This window comes from Lytechinus pictus, chromosome 10 (assembly GCF_037042905.1).
Source record: "Lytechinus pictus isolate F3 Inbred chromosome 10, Lp3.0, whole genome shotgun sequence".
Classification (NCBI taxonomy): domain Eukaryota; kingdom Metazoa; phylum Echinodermata; class Echinoidea; order Temnopleuroida; family Toxopneustidae; genus Lytechinus; species Lytechinus pictus.
Window position 1 is genome coordinate 18446984 of NC_087254.1, and position 17642 is coordinate 18464625.

Here is a 17642-nt window from a genome sequence, read left to right on the forward strand (position 1 = left end):
GGCAATGCGACAAGGATGTGTGATGTCACAGGTGAACAACTTTCCCTTTGATGGACTATAAAATACTCCCAAAATGTCTTTTTTTGCTTTTTCTTATGGTGATACAAACTCTCTATCCATGATGTATTCTTTAAAAATCTGTAATATATGCCCTCATATAGAAAGAATATATGCTCTACTGAAAGATGTGAAGAAAGAGGCAGTTTAAGTGAAATATATACTAAAGTAATGGGGAGAGTTGTTCACAAGTGACATCACACATCTTTGTCGCATTGCCAATATGAGGATCTCCATAGCATTAGTGATCGCAATATTCAAATGCTCATAACTTTCTCATTATTTGTCCGATTTTTCTCAAACTTTTGTTGATCTGTTTCTTTGATTTTTCTGTTTTCACACAAGCTATCTTGTTCTAAAGGTTTTATTCTCCTTTAAATTGGAATGGGATGAGTTCTAATGCACCATAAATGTACAGGAATACAAATATTTGCTTTAGTTCTGATAATATTCCTGGATGATTTCACTTGTCATCTTCAAAGATAGGCCCAATACTGTACAGGCATATATACACTAAGAAGCTTCAGTATAATTATAAATGACCTACTTTCTTGCTTCCCCTAATTATTATTCCAGAAACGAGCAATTCCATTTACTGAAGTATCAGCACATGTAATAGGAAGAAGATTATGATAATGGGAAAATATGAACGAATTGGAATAGGGTAATTTAAAGTTGGGCAATTTAAAATTTGTATTGGCTGGTATTTGTGTAGAATTATAGATGCAGAGATGAAGATATAGGCCACCTACACCCGTGCACCGTATTATGCCGAATATTTCATTGTGGTTGCTCTATTTGCCAACTGTTATGAAATTAAACTCTCAAAGTTTTGTCATGAAGGAAATTGCCAATTTAATTTTTTTTTTAATATTTCCTTGGATTTTGCTTAATAATATGAATAATGATCCTACAGTTGAGTCTTGCATGTATGCCAGTTTGAGACATAAAAAAAATAAATTAATGTAAAAAAAAACCACACATTTTTTTCATGGTTTCAAACTATGGTTTCAAAATCACCTTTATGAATTAGGCCATAATGTTCAGTGAACTTCCCAAATGGATACACCCATAAGCTCAAAGGCGTTTCTTGAAATTGGAGCGAAGGTGTCTTTGTTTAATATCTCTTCATGATCTTTCATGATTAGAAAGTTCATTGAATTGAAACAGCCATTGATGTCATTGCATATAAAGGTTATTGGAGCAAGCATACCCCAGAGACAATACATGTAGATTGCACCAACAATAAACATACCAAGTGGAAGCGCAATTTGATTATATTTGTGTACTGGTACTTTCAACTTACCACTGTGAATTGAAAGTTTGATTATTTTTCTTGAGAAATAATTTCATCCCAACTTATTATTTAACTTTTCCTAAGACATTACTTTGAATGCTGAACCCACAAAGGGCAGGGGGGGGGGTTTATAATCTTGTCCCTTTGATGTCTTTCTGGAATGTGCAAAGCAAATTGTATTCTCTTATCTTTTTTATGTATTCAGCATATGGTAGAGTTTACAAAAATATTTTATGTTGTATTCTGACGTATATTGTAACCAGACATACTCTAAACCTGTCACCTTTTTTTTCAATTTTGAAGAAAAAAAGTGTACAGAGAAACCATCATTTTCATTTTAATTTTCTCATTTCTGAAACAAAATTTGAATAAAATTGGCAAATGGTGCATTTTGATGACTTTTTATCTTTGATTCATTTGTTTCATGCATGTGCATGGCTTTAAGTTTTCCCCCTCTGTTATAGGGAACATTTTTTAAAGGCCTTAAAAGGCTTAATATCAAGCTTATGAAGTGAAACATTGATTTAAAAATATATCATAGAGACACATTTCAAGATTTTTTTGTGTTTTCTTGTTATATAGAGCATTAAAAACATTGTGGGTCAATTTGCTCTTCTGCTTTTCAACACACTGGTAGAAAAATAAAAAAATATCTGATTTTTATTCAAACCAGCTCTACATTGTAAATGATTGTAATGTTTTATTCATTTGTTTTAGAATTACCCAGACCAAAGAAACGCATCACGGAACTCATGCTGAAAACTTCCAAGAGCTCCCCCTCCAGTCAAGAAAAAGCAAGGCAGGATGCAGCCTCTGGGGAATGGCACCTGGATTTCTTCCGCAGTCCCTCCGAAGTCCTGTCTTCATCCCCCTCGGGAGAAAATGGAAGAGTCGCTGGTGTTAAGTTTAACATTTGCAAATTTGAGGTAAGGCTCAGTCTCACTGTATAGCTATAAACACATTCTTGTTTTCTTCTTTATTACAATTCCAATAACCTTCATAAAATGGCTATTGAAGTTGTAGTATAATGATATTTTTAAAAGAATGACTGTGATTTTGGTGGCATTGGTTTTCTTAATGTTTGTGGTGTGGTTGTTTGTCATCAATTTGTTCAGTTATTTTGGAGCTGTACTGATGAAAAATACTACATGCTAGTTGGGCAGATATTCACTTGAGAATTCATATTACATGTCTTAGTTTAGAAAATATTCTCAAAAACAAAGATTATGTTCAAGTTCTATTGCTCCTTTGTAACACATTTTTCTATTTGACCTTCCCTTTTCTTGTCACATTACAAAATGGACTAAATGTACAGCAAAACACTTAAATTTGAATTAGGTTACCCAATTTGTAGATGTCTTTTGTTATATGGTTTATACTTATACAGTTCATTCAGCCTGTTCGATTTTCTTTATAATAAAATAATTGCTCTTCACTTTGATTCCTTCTTATTCATATTAAGGATTAAGGTTTTAGGTTATTTTTACAAACTAGTTTACATTATTGACAAGATTTGTAAAATCTGATTCGAGAGTGCCATTGTTTTGTTTTTAATGTTCCATGTCAATTGTGCTGTGCCTGATTAACTTTGTATGATTGCAATTTGCTTTCAAGTCAGTTGATAAGCTTATTTATTCTATCACAATGTTCAGCCTCATGTATACTGTTTCCAACCATCTCCATTCTTTAATACATCTAACAGTTTTCAATTTAGATCCCATTTAATATTTTACCTTGAAATCAAGCAAGGAATATTGTTTAAGGATAAAAAACACAAAAGAGATAGATAAAATCTAATCATTACTTTAATTAATCAAATTAATCCGCATTTATATAGCGCTTAACACATCGAAATGACGTCTCTAAGCGCTTTACAGATATATTATTACCCCGGTCATCGGATCCTGCATGCCCGCATACAAAGTATGCACCCTCTCCACTCCCTGGGGAGCATTCCAACAAGAGTTCCAAGACTCAATTGCTACATGTAGGCATACTACATAGGCTTTCGCATCCTACCGGGAAACCATTTAATACCTGGGTGGAGAGTGGCAAATTGTGGATTGACGCCTTGCCAAAGGACGCTAGGCCACGGTGTGATTCGAACACACGACACGACCCTCTGATTACAAGGCAAGAGTCAGAACCGCTACACCACAGCGCTTTCAAATTGATCAGAAATGATTTCAGCCACCTTATCAAAGAAAAAAAAATACCAGCGGCTCCTGCAAAATTATTTTATGACCAATGAAAATGTTATGTTTGGAAATAGATTTTACATTAATGAAATATAACTTGGAAAAACAAGAAAAAAATTAATAATATTCTCTAATAATATGAAATAATTTTGAAGAAATGTATTCATGATTTATCCAAACAGATCCAACTACTGCTGAATAATTTATGTGGCTTTTTTCAATAGGATGGCAGAATATTTAAGGAATATTCTATAAATAATATTTTCTAATTGTTGTATACTTGTTATTTTCTTATAAAAAATACATGTACATGTATATTGCCATTTATTCAGATGTGTTCTTGAGAGAGTCATGATCTTCTTCTAAGCCCAATTCAGAGATTCTTATTTGTTAAAAAACCACACTATTTATGGTTTTTTTCTCAAATTGAAGTGAATTTACATGATACCAGTGGTCCTTTAATAAATTCTACAGTGCACATTCTCTATTTTTTATGCCTAAGGGAGTAAGGGTATCAAAACATTGCCAATACTTTCATCTTATTTCAATGGAACATTTTGCGTGCAAATGAAATACTTGAAAGTGGTTATTTCATAAGTGAGCCAAACCACAGAAGAAAACTCTTTATGTTTTGAACAAAAACATCTCTTAAGTGATCCTTTTATTAATTTTTTTTGTCAAGATTAAAAATACACAAGATTGATTTTGAAAAGAAAAAAATCACTAGCTTCAGGCATTAACATGTATGAACCTTTTTTTTTTTGGTTATCACCATTATCACAAGCAGTAGCCCTACATATCATGTCTTTTGATATGTCCTAAACAGGATATTATTTCTTATGAAATCCCTTACATATCTTGGATACATAGGCCTACTGAAAATTTGACAAAACAAGACGAAACACAGCTGAGGTATACACATTTCTATGTTTGCAGATAGTCCTGACAATGAACTCCCCCCCCAAAAAAAAACCCACACTATTGTTGAATGCCACTTTGTGGAAAACAGTCATTGAACAGTGGATTATGGTCTCTGATTTTTTTAAATCATAGATGTTTTCAAGTGGCGGCGGGACAAAAATGTATCATTCAAGTCCCGAGATAAAAAATGTCTCAAAATCTATTAAAAAACAAATAATTTTTAAGATTTACTGGATAATTAGACTCACCATTAAATGAAAATTTTACAATTATTTTTGCTCATTGTTTGTCAGTTCAACCATGTCTTACATTATTTTAGGAACTGTTCTTACTTTCAAATAGGTTCAGATTAGAGAAAATAGAATAATAATGAGCATGATCATTTGAACATTCGATCATGAATTCAAAACATGTTTCAGTTCACTTGTCCTTTATGATGTACATGTAACAACTATTAGAGAAATTCCAAATAATGACAAAGCATATCATTAATAAATTCATAGTTATAAATTTCAATTATGAAAGTAGACATATCAGTTTAACAGATGCTTTGCAGACATTCAGTAGTCACTTCATAGCTGAATCACTGGGAATGAAATTTCACATTGAAAAAAAAAATGGCTCTGAAAAATCCTGAATTGGTTTTTACTCAATCCAACATGTTTGGACTTTTAACTATGAAATAGGTCTCTTATTTGTGAATTGTTTTTCTGAGAATGCTTTTGTGCTTTTTGCGTTACTTCAGCGCAACTGTGTATTTTGCATCCGGGTATGGCAATTAAATACTAACTGATGTTAAACAATGTCCAAGGGGAGATTGACACTTTTTGCTTCAAAGTCCTTGGAAATGTGATATCCTCTCGATATCTTCCATGAGTTTCATATTCTTCATGACAATTATAAATGATCATAGCTTCTTTTCCCCTTGGGAAATTATTGAGATTAATTCCGGAGAAGTTGTCACAGTCTGCCACGCTCAAAGCCAATGGGAGATGAATGGCTTAAGTGCATGAAACTAGGTATACAAGTTATTCAAATACTTCTTTTCAAATGTATTAATGTCAGTTTGTCCCAGTGGATTATGCAATCGCCCTTTGCAGTGAGAATTATGCGAAATCTGACGGTTTATTAAATTGAGATACTGTACAAAAGGATGTAGATTTCCTCAAATTCGAATTTAATGATATTACTTTGGATTACATCAGAACTTTGAGTTTTCATATATTTCATAGAGTTGAAATCTATTTATATTTTTTATCTATTTATTTATTAACTCATTGCAACCACTGACACTGACATCACTGATTATCATTGAAGTTCCAATGTGGTGCAAGCCTGTAAGGAGATGCCTCATCTCCCTCTCCTATATAAGTAAAATAAAGTAAAAATTTCAGAAGGGAACATGCAAATCATCACCTTCCAATTCTAATTTTACTTTTTTAAATCAAACATATTTCTGTTGTTCATCAAGAAAGGTAAACAACCTTCAGCCCCATATTATTATTTTAATGGAAACTCTCATTCAATCCATTGTATAATCTTTCACTGATCAATCATGAATATACATTTTGATAGATTTTTGGTGTCATCAGCACTTGGTTGTGTAAGCAAGTACACGTACATCAGGATGTCATTATTTATGGATTATGTTGATAGATTGCAATGTACTGTACATGTATTTGCATTTTAAAGAGTTTTCATGAAGCTGTTTAAGATGAATGTAGGAATATTGCCACTCTCACTCTCCTTGTCTCGCCTGAACGAAGTACTGCAGAGACTTAATCACTTTTTTCTGTTGGTCTACAAAAATTTTAAAATAGTTTTTTTCACTTGCTTTCATTTCTTTATTTCTGCATCAATTTAGTTCATACTTGGTACATGTGATCCGTGGGTAATACCAAATGTGTGTATGAGGATGGTGGAGTCAAAGGTCATCTAGGGGTCTAAAAGTCAGATGATATGAGGTTATGTCCTTATTATTCATAATTGTGATATGCGCTATACAAGAACTGTTTATTATTATTATGTCCTTCATTTTTGGAAGTGTTTAGTGCAACTTTACTCGTTAAACTTCATTTTCTATATTGTTCAAATGATCCTTCAGTAATACCACTTGTGAGTTGTTGATGATAGGGTCAAAGGTCCTCTAAGGTTCAAATAGTCAAGTTATGTTCAACTCTCATTTCTTTATTTGTGAATCAATTGTGTTTACAATTTATACAAATGATCCTTGGGCAATAACACATGTGTGTTCATGAGGATGATTAAGTAAAAGGTCATCTTTGGGTCAGATCATTTTCTTGATCGTGAAATCAGGCGAGACTTGTTCGCGAACCACCTTGTTGTAATATATGGTGACAGATGAATTTGATATGTATACCCCTTTTAAAATATGAATATTCCAATGTTTATTCACTCATTATTTTATGTATGTGTACTGCTACATGCAGCTGTACATGTATATTATGTTCATCAGTAATTAATTGTCCCTCCATTTTAACCTGTGCAGACCACTTTATTCCCTTTGTTTCCTAATTACATTAATCATTCAAAGATTATGAACAGAAAATAAGTGATTTTGCAGCATGATTACATCAATGAACTTTTCCACTCTGTCCTTCAAAATTGATATTCTGTTCTACTTATTGCCATTTTTATCTTACCATTTTTGTATTTTTTATTTCTTTAATAGCAAAATAGTAATATAATTCCTGAGGCGCTTATTTCTTTACTTGTCAACAACCATTAAATGCTTATTCTAACTGTATCAGTTAGCCGGTAATCAAGACTCCCAAACGTAAGCGGTGACCCACATACATAATTCTACATGTGTTGGTCACTCTCACTTGCTTTTTTAGTGCCAACATGCCATATGATCTGATCAAGAGTCGAGAGACTGAGTAAACTTCGCTAAAGCCATGTCCCTAGCGTGTACATCTAATTCTCCTCATCGTCCTTCTCATTGTCCTCACCCTTGTTCTCCTCATCATCCTTCTCACCATCCTACTCCCCATTGCTCTTCTCATCTTTTTCCTCAATGTCATTCTCATCATCCTTCTTCTCATCGTCTTTATCGTCCTTCTCATCCTTCTCACCATCCTACTCCTCACTGCCCTTCTCATCATCTTTTTCCTCATTGTCCTTCTCATCATCCTTCTCATCGTCCTCATCATCCTTCTCATCGTCCTTCCCATCCTTGTTCTCCTCATCATCCTACTCCTCATTGCCCTTCTCATCATCTTTTTCCTCAGTGTCATTGTCATCATCCTTCTTCTCATCATCTTTCTCATCGTCCTTATCATCTTTCTCCTCGTCCTTCTCATCCTTGTTCTCCTCATCATCCTGCTCATCATTCTTCTTATTGTCCTTCCCATCCTTGTTCTCCTCATCATCCTCACCATCCTACTCCTCATTGCCCTTCTCATCATCTTTTTCCTCAATGTCATTCTCATCATCCTTATTATTATCCTTCTCATCGTCCTTTTCATCGTCCTTATCATCCTTCTCATCATCCTTCTCATCATCCTTCTCAATCCTTCTCATCATCCTTCTCCTCATTGTCCTTCTCATCCTCCTTCTCCTCATTGTCCTTCTCATCCTCCTTCTCCTTCTCATCCTCCTTCTTATTTTTCTCCTCATCTTCCTTCCCATCATCCTTCTCCTCATCGTCTTCCTCATCATCCTTTTTATCACCATCCTTTTTATCACCCTTCTCCTTGTAATCCTTCTCATCACCCTTCTCATTGGCATTTCATTCACCTCCCCAGTCTAGTGTGAAGCCATTGCTTCCTGGAAATCTCAGATTCTTTCAGTGTGAATCTCCAGAGTACCTGGTTCAATGGTTAACCTGTTGCCTTCTAAAGACTTTTTATGGTCCCTGTATAGAGCCAGAGGGTATACATTATTCAGTGGTCCACAGCTTTAGAATTTGTGCATTTCATAGGGCGTAATACGTGCTTGCAAGTTGTGCCCTTACTGTGGTTTCACAAATTCACATTAATCCTGAGACCAGAATGAATTCAACACCATGTATTGATGATAATAATAGTTAGATTATGGCACTTAATACTTTATAATGATAATAATAATAATATTTGTAGGGCACTTTAAAAATGTTTCTATAAAGCACTCAGTTTTCTGCCTATCAATTAGATTACCGGGAAAAATAAAAAGTAGTCTTAATGAATTCAAAACAAACGAAAGGCAACTAAGATGTTTGTCTAAGCACTTTATGTTGTAATTGTCTCTTCCCCGGTCATCAGTATTTTGTTCTCTTCTTATTAACACTTAGTCATTGAATTTGCCAGTATTCCCAACAGTACATGTAGGTGGATCTGGAATATACTGCTCCTTTCAAACAGAGTTTGAAGGGGTATATACATATACATTTGTGCACTTAATCCATTGCAAATATTGCAGATCAGATTACTCCCTCAGTTTTCAACCAATGCTCTCAAGACTTTGCACACACATTGTTCTTGGCGTGAAGACATCCAAGGTACACTTTTAAAATATGTTTGATACTGTGTTGCCATTATAATTGCATAATGGCAATACATGTAGATTATGGGAAAAAATGTGTTTTTTTTCAGGGATCTTCACCTATATGTATGACCATCATGATGAGGTGGGGTTTTTGTTTTCTACCTTTAAAGAATCCCCGCTTATTTCTTTTAATGTATTAGAATGTGAATGGTGAGGAGAGATTGGTCCAGACCGGAGAGACAGAAACCATTCCTTGTGGGCTAGTACTCAGGAGTATAGGATACAAGAGTGTCCAGGTGGATGACTTTATTCCGTTTGATCACCAGAAAGGGGTCATCAAGAATGATCTTGGCAGGGTAGACGGAATACAAGGTAAGAATCAGAACGGTTTATTTTCTTTTCTTTTCTTCAACAAAGTACTCTGAATATGGCATAAAAGTTATGATAGAAATAAAATGAAAATGTGTTTTGGGGATAAATTTTGAGATTTTACTTGGAACATTATTTTTTGTTCAATGCACATTAAAAATCAAGATATCTGCATAATTTCTATTTTTATATATAAGAAATTATCAAGCACATAATGAGCTGAAAATGTCATGATAAACTATAGCTTTCTGATATTTAAACATTAAGTTTGTACAAGATAAGTCTTCAAAGGACTCTTTTTGAAATAAAACAAAAATCAAAACATTTCCTAGAGAGGATGCTAGGGAAAAAAAATCATATTCAAACTTTCACAAAGAATCAGGTGTTAAAATTCAATGGCCCCAAGTTCCATATTGTAATATGAGAATGTTAGATGTTACTTTTACTGAAGCTTATCACAGGATTTTTATGTATGTCTTTTCCAATACCAACCCATTTACCTTGATCAACCAAGGTATAAGATGAATTCACCATTAGAGTTGTCTCCACACAGGGTGGAGATACCCGGATCTCAAAATCTCCGCCCGGTTCTCATGGTAAATTTCAGCCTTGCCACCTGACTCAAAAGTTGCTGAAATTTCCCATTTTACAACTTTACAACCATGAAATGGCCATTTATTTCCCATATTTCCTTGATTGTTTTGTTTTAGTTGGAAATCATTCACTTCTTTCTTGATTTTGAAAGAAAGATCGTTTTATGATGTTACACTGGGTCAACTCCATGAAAATAGGACTACAATAATGGCATAATCGTGGTCCCACGTGTAGACTTTTGTGATGTTGACCAAATGAAAATCGTCAAAATCAATCAAACAACCATTGCTTGGTTTCAATTGATGTTACGCTCATTCAACACCAAGAATCTGTCAAGTTTATATGATACAATAGCTTCCTCAAGCTTTGTGTGTCATCAAAGTCAATGTGTTTAAGGCTGTATTGTCATATCCTTATAAATGAACAGGTCTTTACTGCAGCGGATGGGTGAAGCGAGGCCCTAAAGGTGTGATCCTATCATCATTGAATGATAGTATAGAGACAGCTAAGTGCATGCTGGATGATATCAACTCAAGGATTATAGACACCACTAAACCTGATGGACAGGATAGGATACTAGCATTACTTGCAGAGAGAGGTAAGATTGAATAGAATTGGTGGCATTTAATCCATTAAAAGGATATAATTGATAAAACAATATACAGCACTGAAATACAGAATACATTATGATAATAATAGGTGGATTTACATGTATATTAGCACCTTTTGCCTGAGGATACAAAGTGCTGCTATTATTACCCTGGCTTAAGCTCGAGCTACCATCACCGGTGCTCAGTGTATGCAAGGAACTAATCCTGCCGGGTACCCATTCACCTCACCTGGGTCGAGGGCAGCAAAGTGTAGATAAATTTCTTGCTGAAGAAAAACTTGCCATGGCTAGGATTCGAACCCACGACCCTCTGTGTGAAAGGCGAGAATCAGAACCACTAGACTACGACGCGCCCACATTCAAAGTTTAGCACAAATTTGAATGAAAATTGTAAAATACATTATGTATCATAGATTTATTCATGAAAATATATTGGATAGGTTTATTTTTATAGGAGGAGAATATGTATATATATATATGCATACATCCTACGAAAGGGCGAAGTCTATGAATGGGTTTATTCCGTCATAATACACATATAGACGAAAGACGAAGGTAGAGGGCGTTAAGGCGCATTACGAACATTGAAAGAAGGCCCAAAAAAAATCGCCCTAAACACAGATGTAGATATATATATATATATATATATATATATATATATATACTAATGATATATTTGGAGAGAATACTACTTCAAGACCTATGGAATGTTTTTGTGTTTATAATAATGTTGATTACATGTTAGGAGTGTGTACTTTTATACATGTATGTTGCCTATATTTGGACATGTACATGTATTCTTCACAATTTGTTGTATTCATTTCTCTGTGAAATGTAATGTGTTTGTATTTGTGAAATAAATCTCAGTTTTTTTTTCTTTATAGTCTCAATGAAACACCCCTTCATTACAAAAAGTTTTTAAAAATGTATATTTTAGCATTATAGCATTCTTCTTGAAATGTTTCTTTTCCTCACTGCTCACCGATTTCTATTTTATGATCTACTCAAGATATCAATATACCCCAAAACTGATTGTGTATACTTCCTGTACAGAAACAGTAAGAAAAAGTGATTGATATTGAATTTAAATAATAAGTGAATCCGTTTTTCCTGACTTGCCTCTGCCCAGCACCCTATGGCCCAGTATTAAAGCTATGTTGAAGATCTTCTGTAGATCTTAACCTATAGGAGTTGTCCAGAACCCCCCCCCCCAAACATTGATGTGTTTTACACTTGTTCCTCTGTAATGTCCCTATAAGCTCCTCTGTCTTTATTTTCCTTCTTAAAATAATAATGATAACAACAGTGATGATAGTAATAATAGTAATATTATGATAATAGTAATAATAATAATAATAATAATAATAATAATATTACCCATGTATAACTTGTGAACATTTTATTGTAAACATGCTAATATAAGTCTTTTGGCTGTGTAACATGTATCGTTTTTATACGAAATAAACCATGATTGAATTGAATAATAATAATGATAATAATAATGCTAATACTTATAATAATGATAATAATAATAATAATAATGATAATAATACTAATACTAATAATGAGAATAATATAAATGATGATAATAATGATAATGTTAATAATAATGATACTAATACTACTACTAATACTAATACTAATACTACTAATACTACTACTAATAATAATGGTAATTATATTGAAAATAAGAATGATGATGATAATGATAATAATGTGTATAAATCAATGGTTAAAGGTAAATGCTAGTTTTGGTAACGATATCAAAATGAGTTCGTACAGAATCCAATGAAATGACTACCAAAGTGTCTGTTTGTATAAATAAAACGCATGTGCCAAAGGATTCTGGAAGAAATTGTGTAATTGCTGAGAAATCAGCAAATAAGCACAGGATTCGGGTAGAGCGTCGGCCCGACGCTCAAAGCAATAATTATACGCTGTCCCACGTGCGCTTATCTGTGTTGGGGAAGTTCAGTCTGAACCTTTTTCAGCGTAGATTTCAAGATGTCACAAAGTTCAGTTTATGTAACTGTACCAGATCTAGATCCTCTATGATATACTGACAATTAAGCCTGGTTTTACAGACTTTCTCATGAAATCAGTGTTTACTGCAACTACTGGAATTTCTCTTTAAGGGGTAAAGAAAAAGGGCAGATTCTGCACAAAAAATATAAAGAATAATAGGGTTTTGATGATTCCTTCCGTTCTTTGATCTACCTAAGATATGAAGTTGTTAGTGATATCCATAGTGATAATTTCTCTTATTTCATAATTTTCAATTCATCTGTTTGATTATTATCTTATTCGTAATCCAATCTTTCCTTTTATATCTTGTTCTTTCCTTTGACATACTACCCATCTATGCTATTCATTGATCTACCTTAAAGGTCAAGTCCATCCCAGGAAAATGCTGACTTGAATAAATAGAGAAAAATCAAACTAGCATACATGTAGTGTTGAAAATTTCATCAAAATCGGATGTAAAATAAGAAAGTTATGACATTTTAAAGTTTCGCTTATTTTTCACAAAACAGTGATATGCACAACTAGGTGAGTCAGTCGATGATATCCATCACTCACTATTTCTTTTGTTTTTTATTGTTTGAATTATACAATATTTCATTTTTTTATAGATTTGACAGTAAGGACCAACTTGACTGAACCATATAGTATTAAACAATGCTAATTCCACATGTTCAGGGAGGGATTAATCGTTGTATCACTTGACAATGAGGAGAAAATTAGAATATTTCATATTTCATATAATGAAATACAAAAGAAATAGTGAGTGGATGACATCATAGCTTTCTTATTTTACATCCGATTTTGATCAAATTTTCGGTGTTATGCTTGTTGCATTTTTCTCTTTTTATTCAAATCAACTTTTTGTTGGGGTGGACTTGTCCTTTAAATGTTAACCTAATATATGACCAAACACCAAACATCAACTCTGTATACTAGCTAGGAGATTTTTTTCTGCAGCAGTTACAATATTGAAATGGTTATCCTGATTAAAACTGCCTAGTATTAAGCAATTATTAAATATTACAATATAAATTTACTAGAATACGAAATAACAACAACTCCGCTTTTATATTTATAACTAATTTTGCCTGCTCAAATGCAACTTATAACTGATATCACTTTGAATGAAAAATGGCCCTAAACATTTCTCTCTTAAGAAAGATCCTTGCAAAAAAAGAGACATGCCATTATTTTGTTCCATTTTTTTTAGAATCATGAGGAATTTAGTCAAAGGTTTACAAATCGTGGAAAATTACCATATACTTGCATTCTATGTTGTTTGATTATGTATCTCCAGAAAGACTAGGAATGTTTCTTATATTGTAGAAATGTAGAATAACAAGTTGATGTGCTAAAGCACCCCCAAATGACATACTGTATATATACAAAAAACACATATTGCCATATAAACATGTAGATTTGTATGTAACAAATCTGTATAATGTGGAAAGGGTAGTGTCCCGCCCCCCAAAAAAAAAGGGGGATGGAGAGAAAGAGAGTGGGGAGAGGATTGGAGGGTTTAGAGAGGGAGAGATTAGGGGAAGAGAGGAAAGAAAAAAAATACAATATGTCTATTTTGTTTTTCCAGAAATTACTTTCTTTTAAGGTCAGACCGATTAACTCTCTCTTTCTTTCCATACAGTATCATCAAGAAATTTTAGAAAAAAAAATGTAGGAAGATAAATAAGGGAAATAAATTGAAAAAAAGTGTGTTACAATATAGGAAAGGGGAAATTAAGAAGATAACATTGCTTCTCTTACCCCGCACCCTCCCACACACTCCCTTTGGTAAATAGCCTCAATTTTCAATCTCTAATATCAAGGCCAGTGCCCTCCGCTTCTCATTACCCCCTCCCCCCTTGTCTAGACATTGCTATGCCTCTTTGTGCCTTAGTTTTAATTACGTTTTACAATGCACCTGTGGAATCTATATTGATGGCTACTATCAATCATTATCTTGATCAGAATTTTATTAAAACTTCTCATTTTCCTCCTCTATCGAGGCAGGCTATCATTGAAACGGCACACAATTTGTGTTTAATGTGTGCAATTTGCAATTCCAAATTTAGATAAGTGACAAATTTTTGCATTGCCGAGGGGAATTTTTTTAAAGGCCAATTCCTGTCCCAGAATGTGTGTTTAACAAAATCAGAAATGTCTGAGAAACTGATTAGATTATTTGTAAAATTGCATGAAAAGATGTAAGTTGGGCTCAAATGAAGCTATTTTCTTTTTCTTTTCTCAGATAACAATGCTATTTTTATATGTGGTAAAACCTGAAAGAATACATATGTGTATGTAATTTATTGGTGAAAGTGAGTTTTTTTTTTATTGTTTGTGTCTTGCGTCCATGCCCCTACATGTATGCTTATAATAACTAATGAACTACATAATACATTGTACTTTATCTCAAAATTGTTCCCTATTGTTCTCTATTGTTCTCATAAACCTGAAAAAAAATGTTGATAAATGATAAATCATAAAAATTAATATCATTGTGTGTCCAATTGTTTATGAAATCCTGGAGTACCCCTCAATTTTCTAACTTTCTTCTTTTCATGTTGCAATAAGGATGTGAATAAAAAAAACCCCAGATGTTTGTGAAAACCTTTCCTGTGATTTCATGCTTGACAGTGAACCTTTCATAGTTTGCCAATTGCTGAAATGAAAACAGGCCAGCCATGAAGTGTCTAGTTATTGGGGTGAACATCAATTAAAATGATTCACATTTGACCAAGTTTGGTTACATGTAAATGCTTTACAGTGTAGTTGGTAACCGCATGGATTATTGGGCAGATTTATAGTATGACCGCAGTTGCTAGTGATGTGGAAAACATGTCATCTACATGACAGTTGTTACAAGAATTTGAAATATCATGCTTCCTTAAGCATCCTCTACAACTTCATACATCTGTTTTTGCAATCATTTTTCACATTATTCTAAGTCCTATATACCTTCAATTTTAAGCAGTAAATTGATAAATCCCAACATTATGTATTATGTGGAGCGTTGTGGCCCAGTGGATTAGTCTTCGGACTTTGAAACAGAGGGTCGTGGGTTCGAATCCCAGCCATAGCGTAATTTCCTTTGGCAAGAAACTGATCCACAATGTGCTGCACTCAACCCAGGTGAGGTAAATGGGTACCGGTAGGAAGTAATTCCTTAAAAAGCTGTGTGCGCTATGAACGCCTAGCTTAGCCGGGTAATATAGGAGCGCCTTGAGCACCTAACAAGGTGGATATGTGCGCAATATAAATACCCTATATTATTATTATTATTATAAGACTTCAAATTTGCGAATTATCTAAATGGATGTTTCTATGATAATTATTTTGTTTTGCAATTTCTTGTTTTTACTTGAACCTGGTTTAACTTTATAAGAAATGAAGACATGGGCATTTGTCACAGAATCATTGAATTCCTTGCCAACCTCACATTTACTAACGGTTCAGTTCAAGTCAGTTTCAGTACAAATCCTCTGTTGACTAAGATCTTCAACAAAGTCAAGCTCAACTTCTGACCTTTCTTGCTATCGATTCAATAAAAAAAGAAGTCACCATATTAAATAGACTATTTTTGTTCACATTCTTTTAGTTTCTCACCGATTCGTCTTTGCAAGCATCTATGAAATTTATGTTTTATCCCACTTCACTTTCTAACTCTAATGGGAGGCGATGCTGTCAAAGGCTCGGCATTAATCAATACATAAGTCATAGTTTGGCATACATTCTATCAACAAGTTCATAGTGATAAAGAGAAGTCTGCAGCATCAGTTGTTTGCCACAATTTTTAAAAATCTTTTAAAGAAAGTCCTTCATATTCTGAAGTAAGAAATTTCAAAGATTTCTTGAAAAACGGGAAATAATGTAAAATATATAATTTACTGGCGCATTCTCTCTATACAATCCTTGTCACTGGACTATCATGCCAAACACATTATACTTTAGGATATTACACAACGTTGTAGGGCTGATTTGTTATGCATTAGTTTGAAATACCACCATAATGAGTAACAAATAACTGGAATAAAACACATTTTGTAGTCTGTATTATCTTAATCTGAAGATCAAAGACAAAAATCCACTCCAATCCTCCTGTAGTTCAAGTGCATTGTTTTATTGCCCACTGGTTTTATTTTTCATGAATATTTAGAGAATTTCTTTTCTTGTCTACTGCGGATAATAACATGGAATGAAAGAAGACAATCAGAATTCATGATTGACAATGATCAAAATGAAAAAAAAAGGACGACTGGTGCTATTACCATAATTAGAGCTTAAAATAGAGGCTCTTTGATTTCCATGTGACAGCAGCAAGAAAGAATGGAGAATTGGTTCTCTGCCCATCAAAAAAAAAAAAAGATATCCATTTTGAGGAAATTGTGGACGAGAAAGTATCTGCCATAAATCATATGACCATTATGAAATTGGTACATGATGTATTGGAAGTAAGTTGCAATCAGTCTAATAATTGTAATCAATCTTTTAGGGTAGGTGCTCCCCCAGACTCATGTTGAACTACATGTATAACTATTTGAAATATCTCCTATGTATGAGAGGGGGGTGGGAGCATCAGGGGTGCGAGAGTTCAGATTTTTATCTGATTTCAGATTTTTTTCGTTTTGATTTTCAGCTTAATTTCAGCTTATTTTTGGCTTTCCCCTGTACAAAAAGTATGGGAGCTCTTTCTATTTCAGACTTTTTCTACAAGTTTCAGTTTTTTTTCAGATCTTTTTATTTGTGACCACTCACACCCCTGGGGGGTATGGGCATTTATGATTTTCTCAAATTTGTGTGCGAACTTGAGTAACATTGGAATATGATAAAGAAATAGAAATCATTTGAGAGAGAAAGAACTAAATAGAAAATAAAAGTAAAATGGATATAATGTGAAAGAGAAATACAATATGTCCCAAAAAAGGAAGCGAGGTTGTCAGATTTGTATTTAGCATTGGTAAATGATGTACATGTATGATAGTTGATAAAATCATATTTCAAAATTATCCTAAGAAGTTTAGTTTTTGTACCCACGAGGAAGGAATCCTTGAATGATTTAGTGCCTGGTCAGAGTAGTGCTTAAGCTGTG

General features: G+C 33.6%; 1 protein-coding gene and 1 pseudogene across 1 annotated transcript; both read left to right on the forward strand.

Moving 5' to 3' along the window:
• Positions 1-2049: 2049 nt before the first annotated feature.
• LOC129269931 (NADPH:adrenodoxin oxidoreductase, mitochondrial-like) lies at positions 2050-16904 on the forward strand. The gene is made up of 4 exons (XM_064106044.1): positions 2050-2280; positions 9159-9330; positions 10349-10743; positions 15686-16904. Exons 1-3 carry the CDS (start codon positions 2050-2052, stop codon positions 10531-10533), a joined length of 588 nt encoding a protein of 195 aa, XP_063962114.1. The 3' UTR covers positions 10534-10743; positions 15686-16904.
• Positions 7511-8195, forward strand: LOC135155705 (uncharacterized; annotated as a pseudogene).
• Positions 16905-17642: the final 738 nt, after the last annotated feature.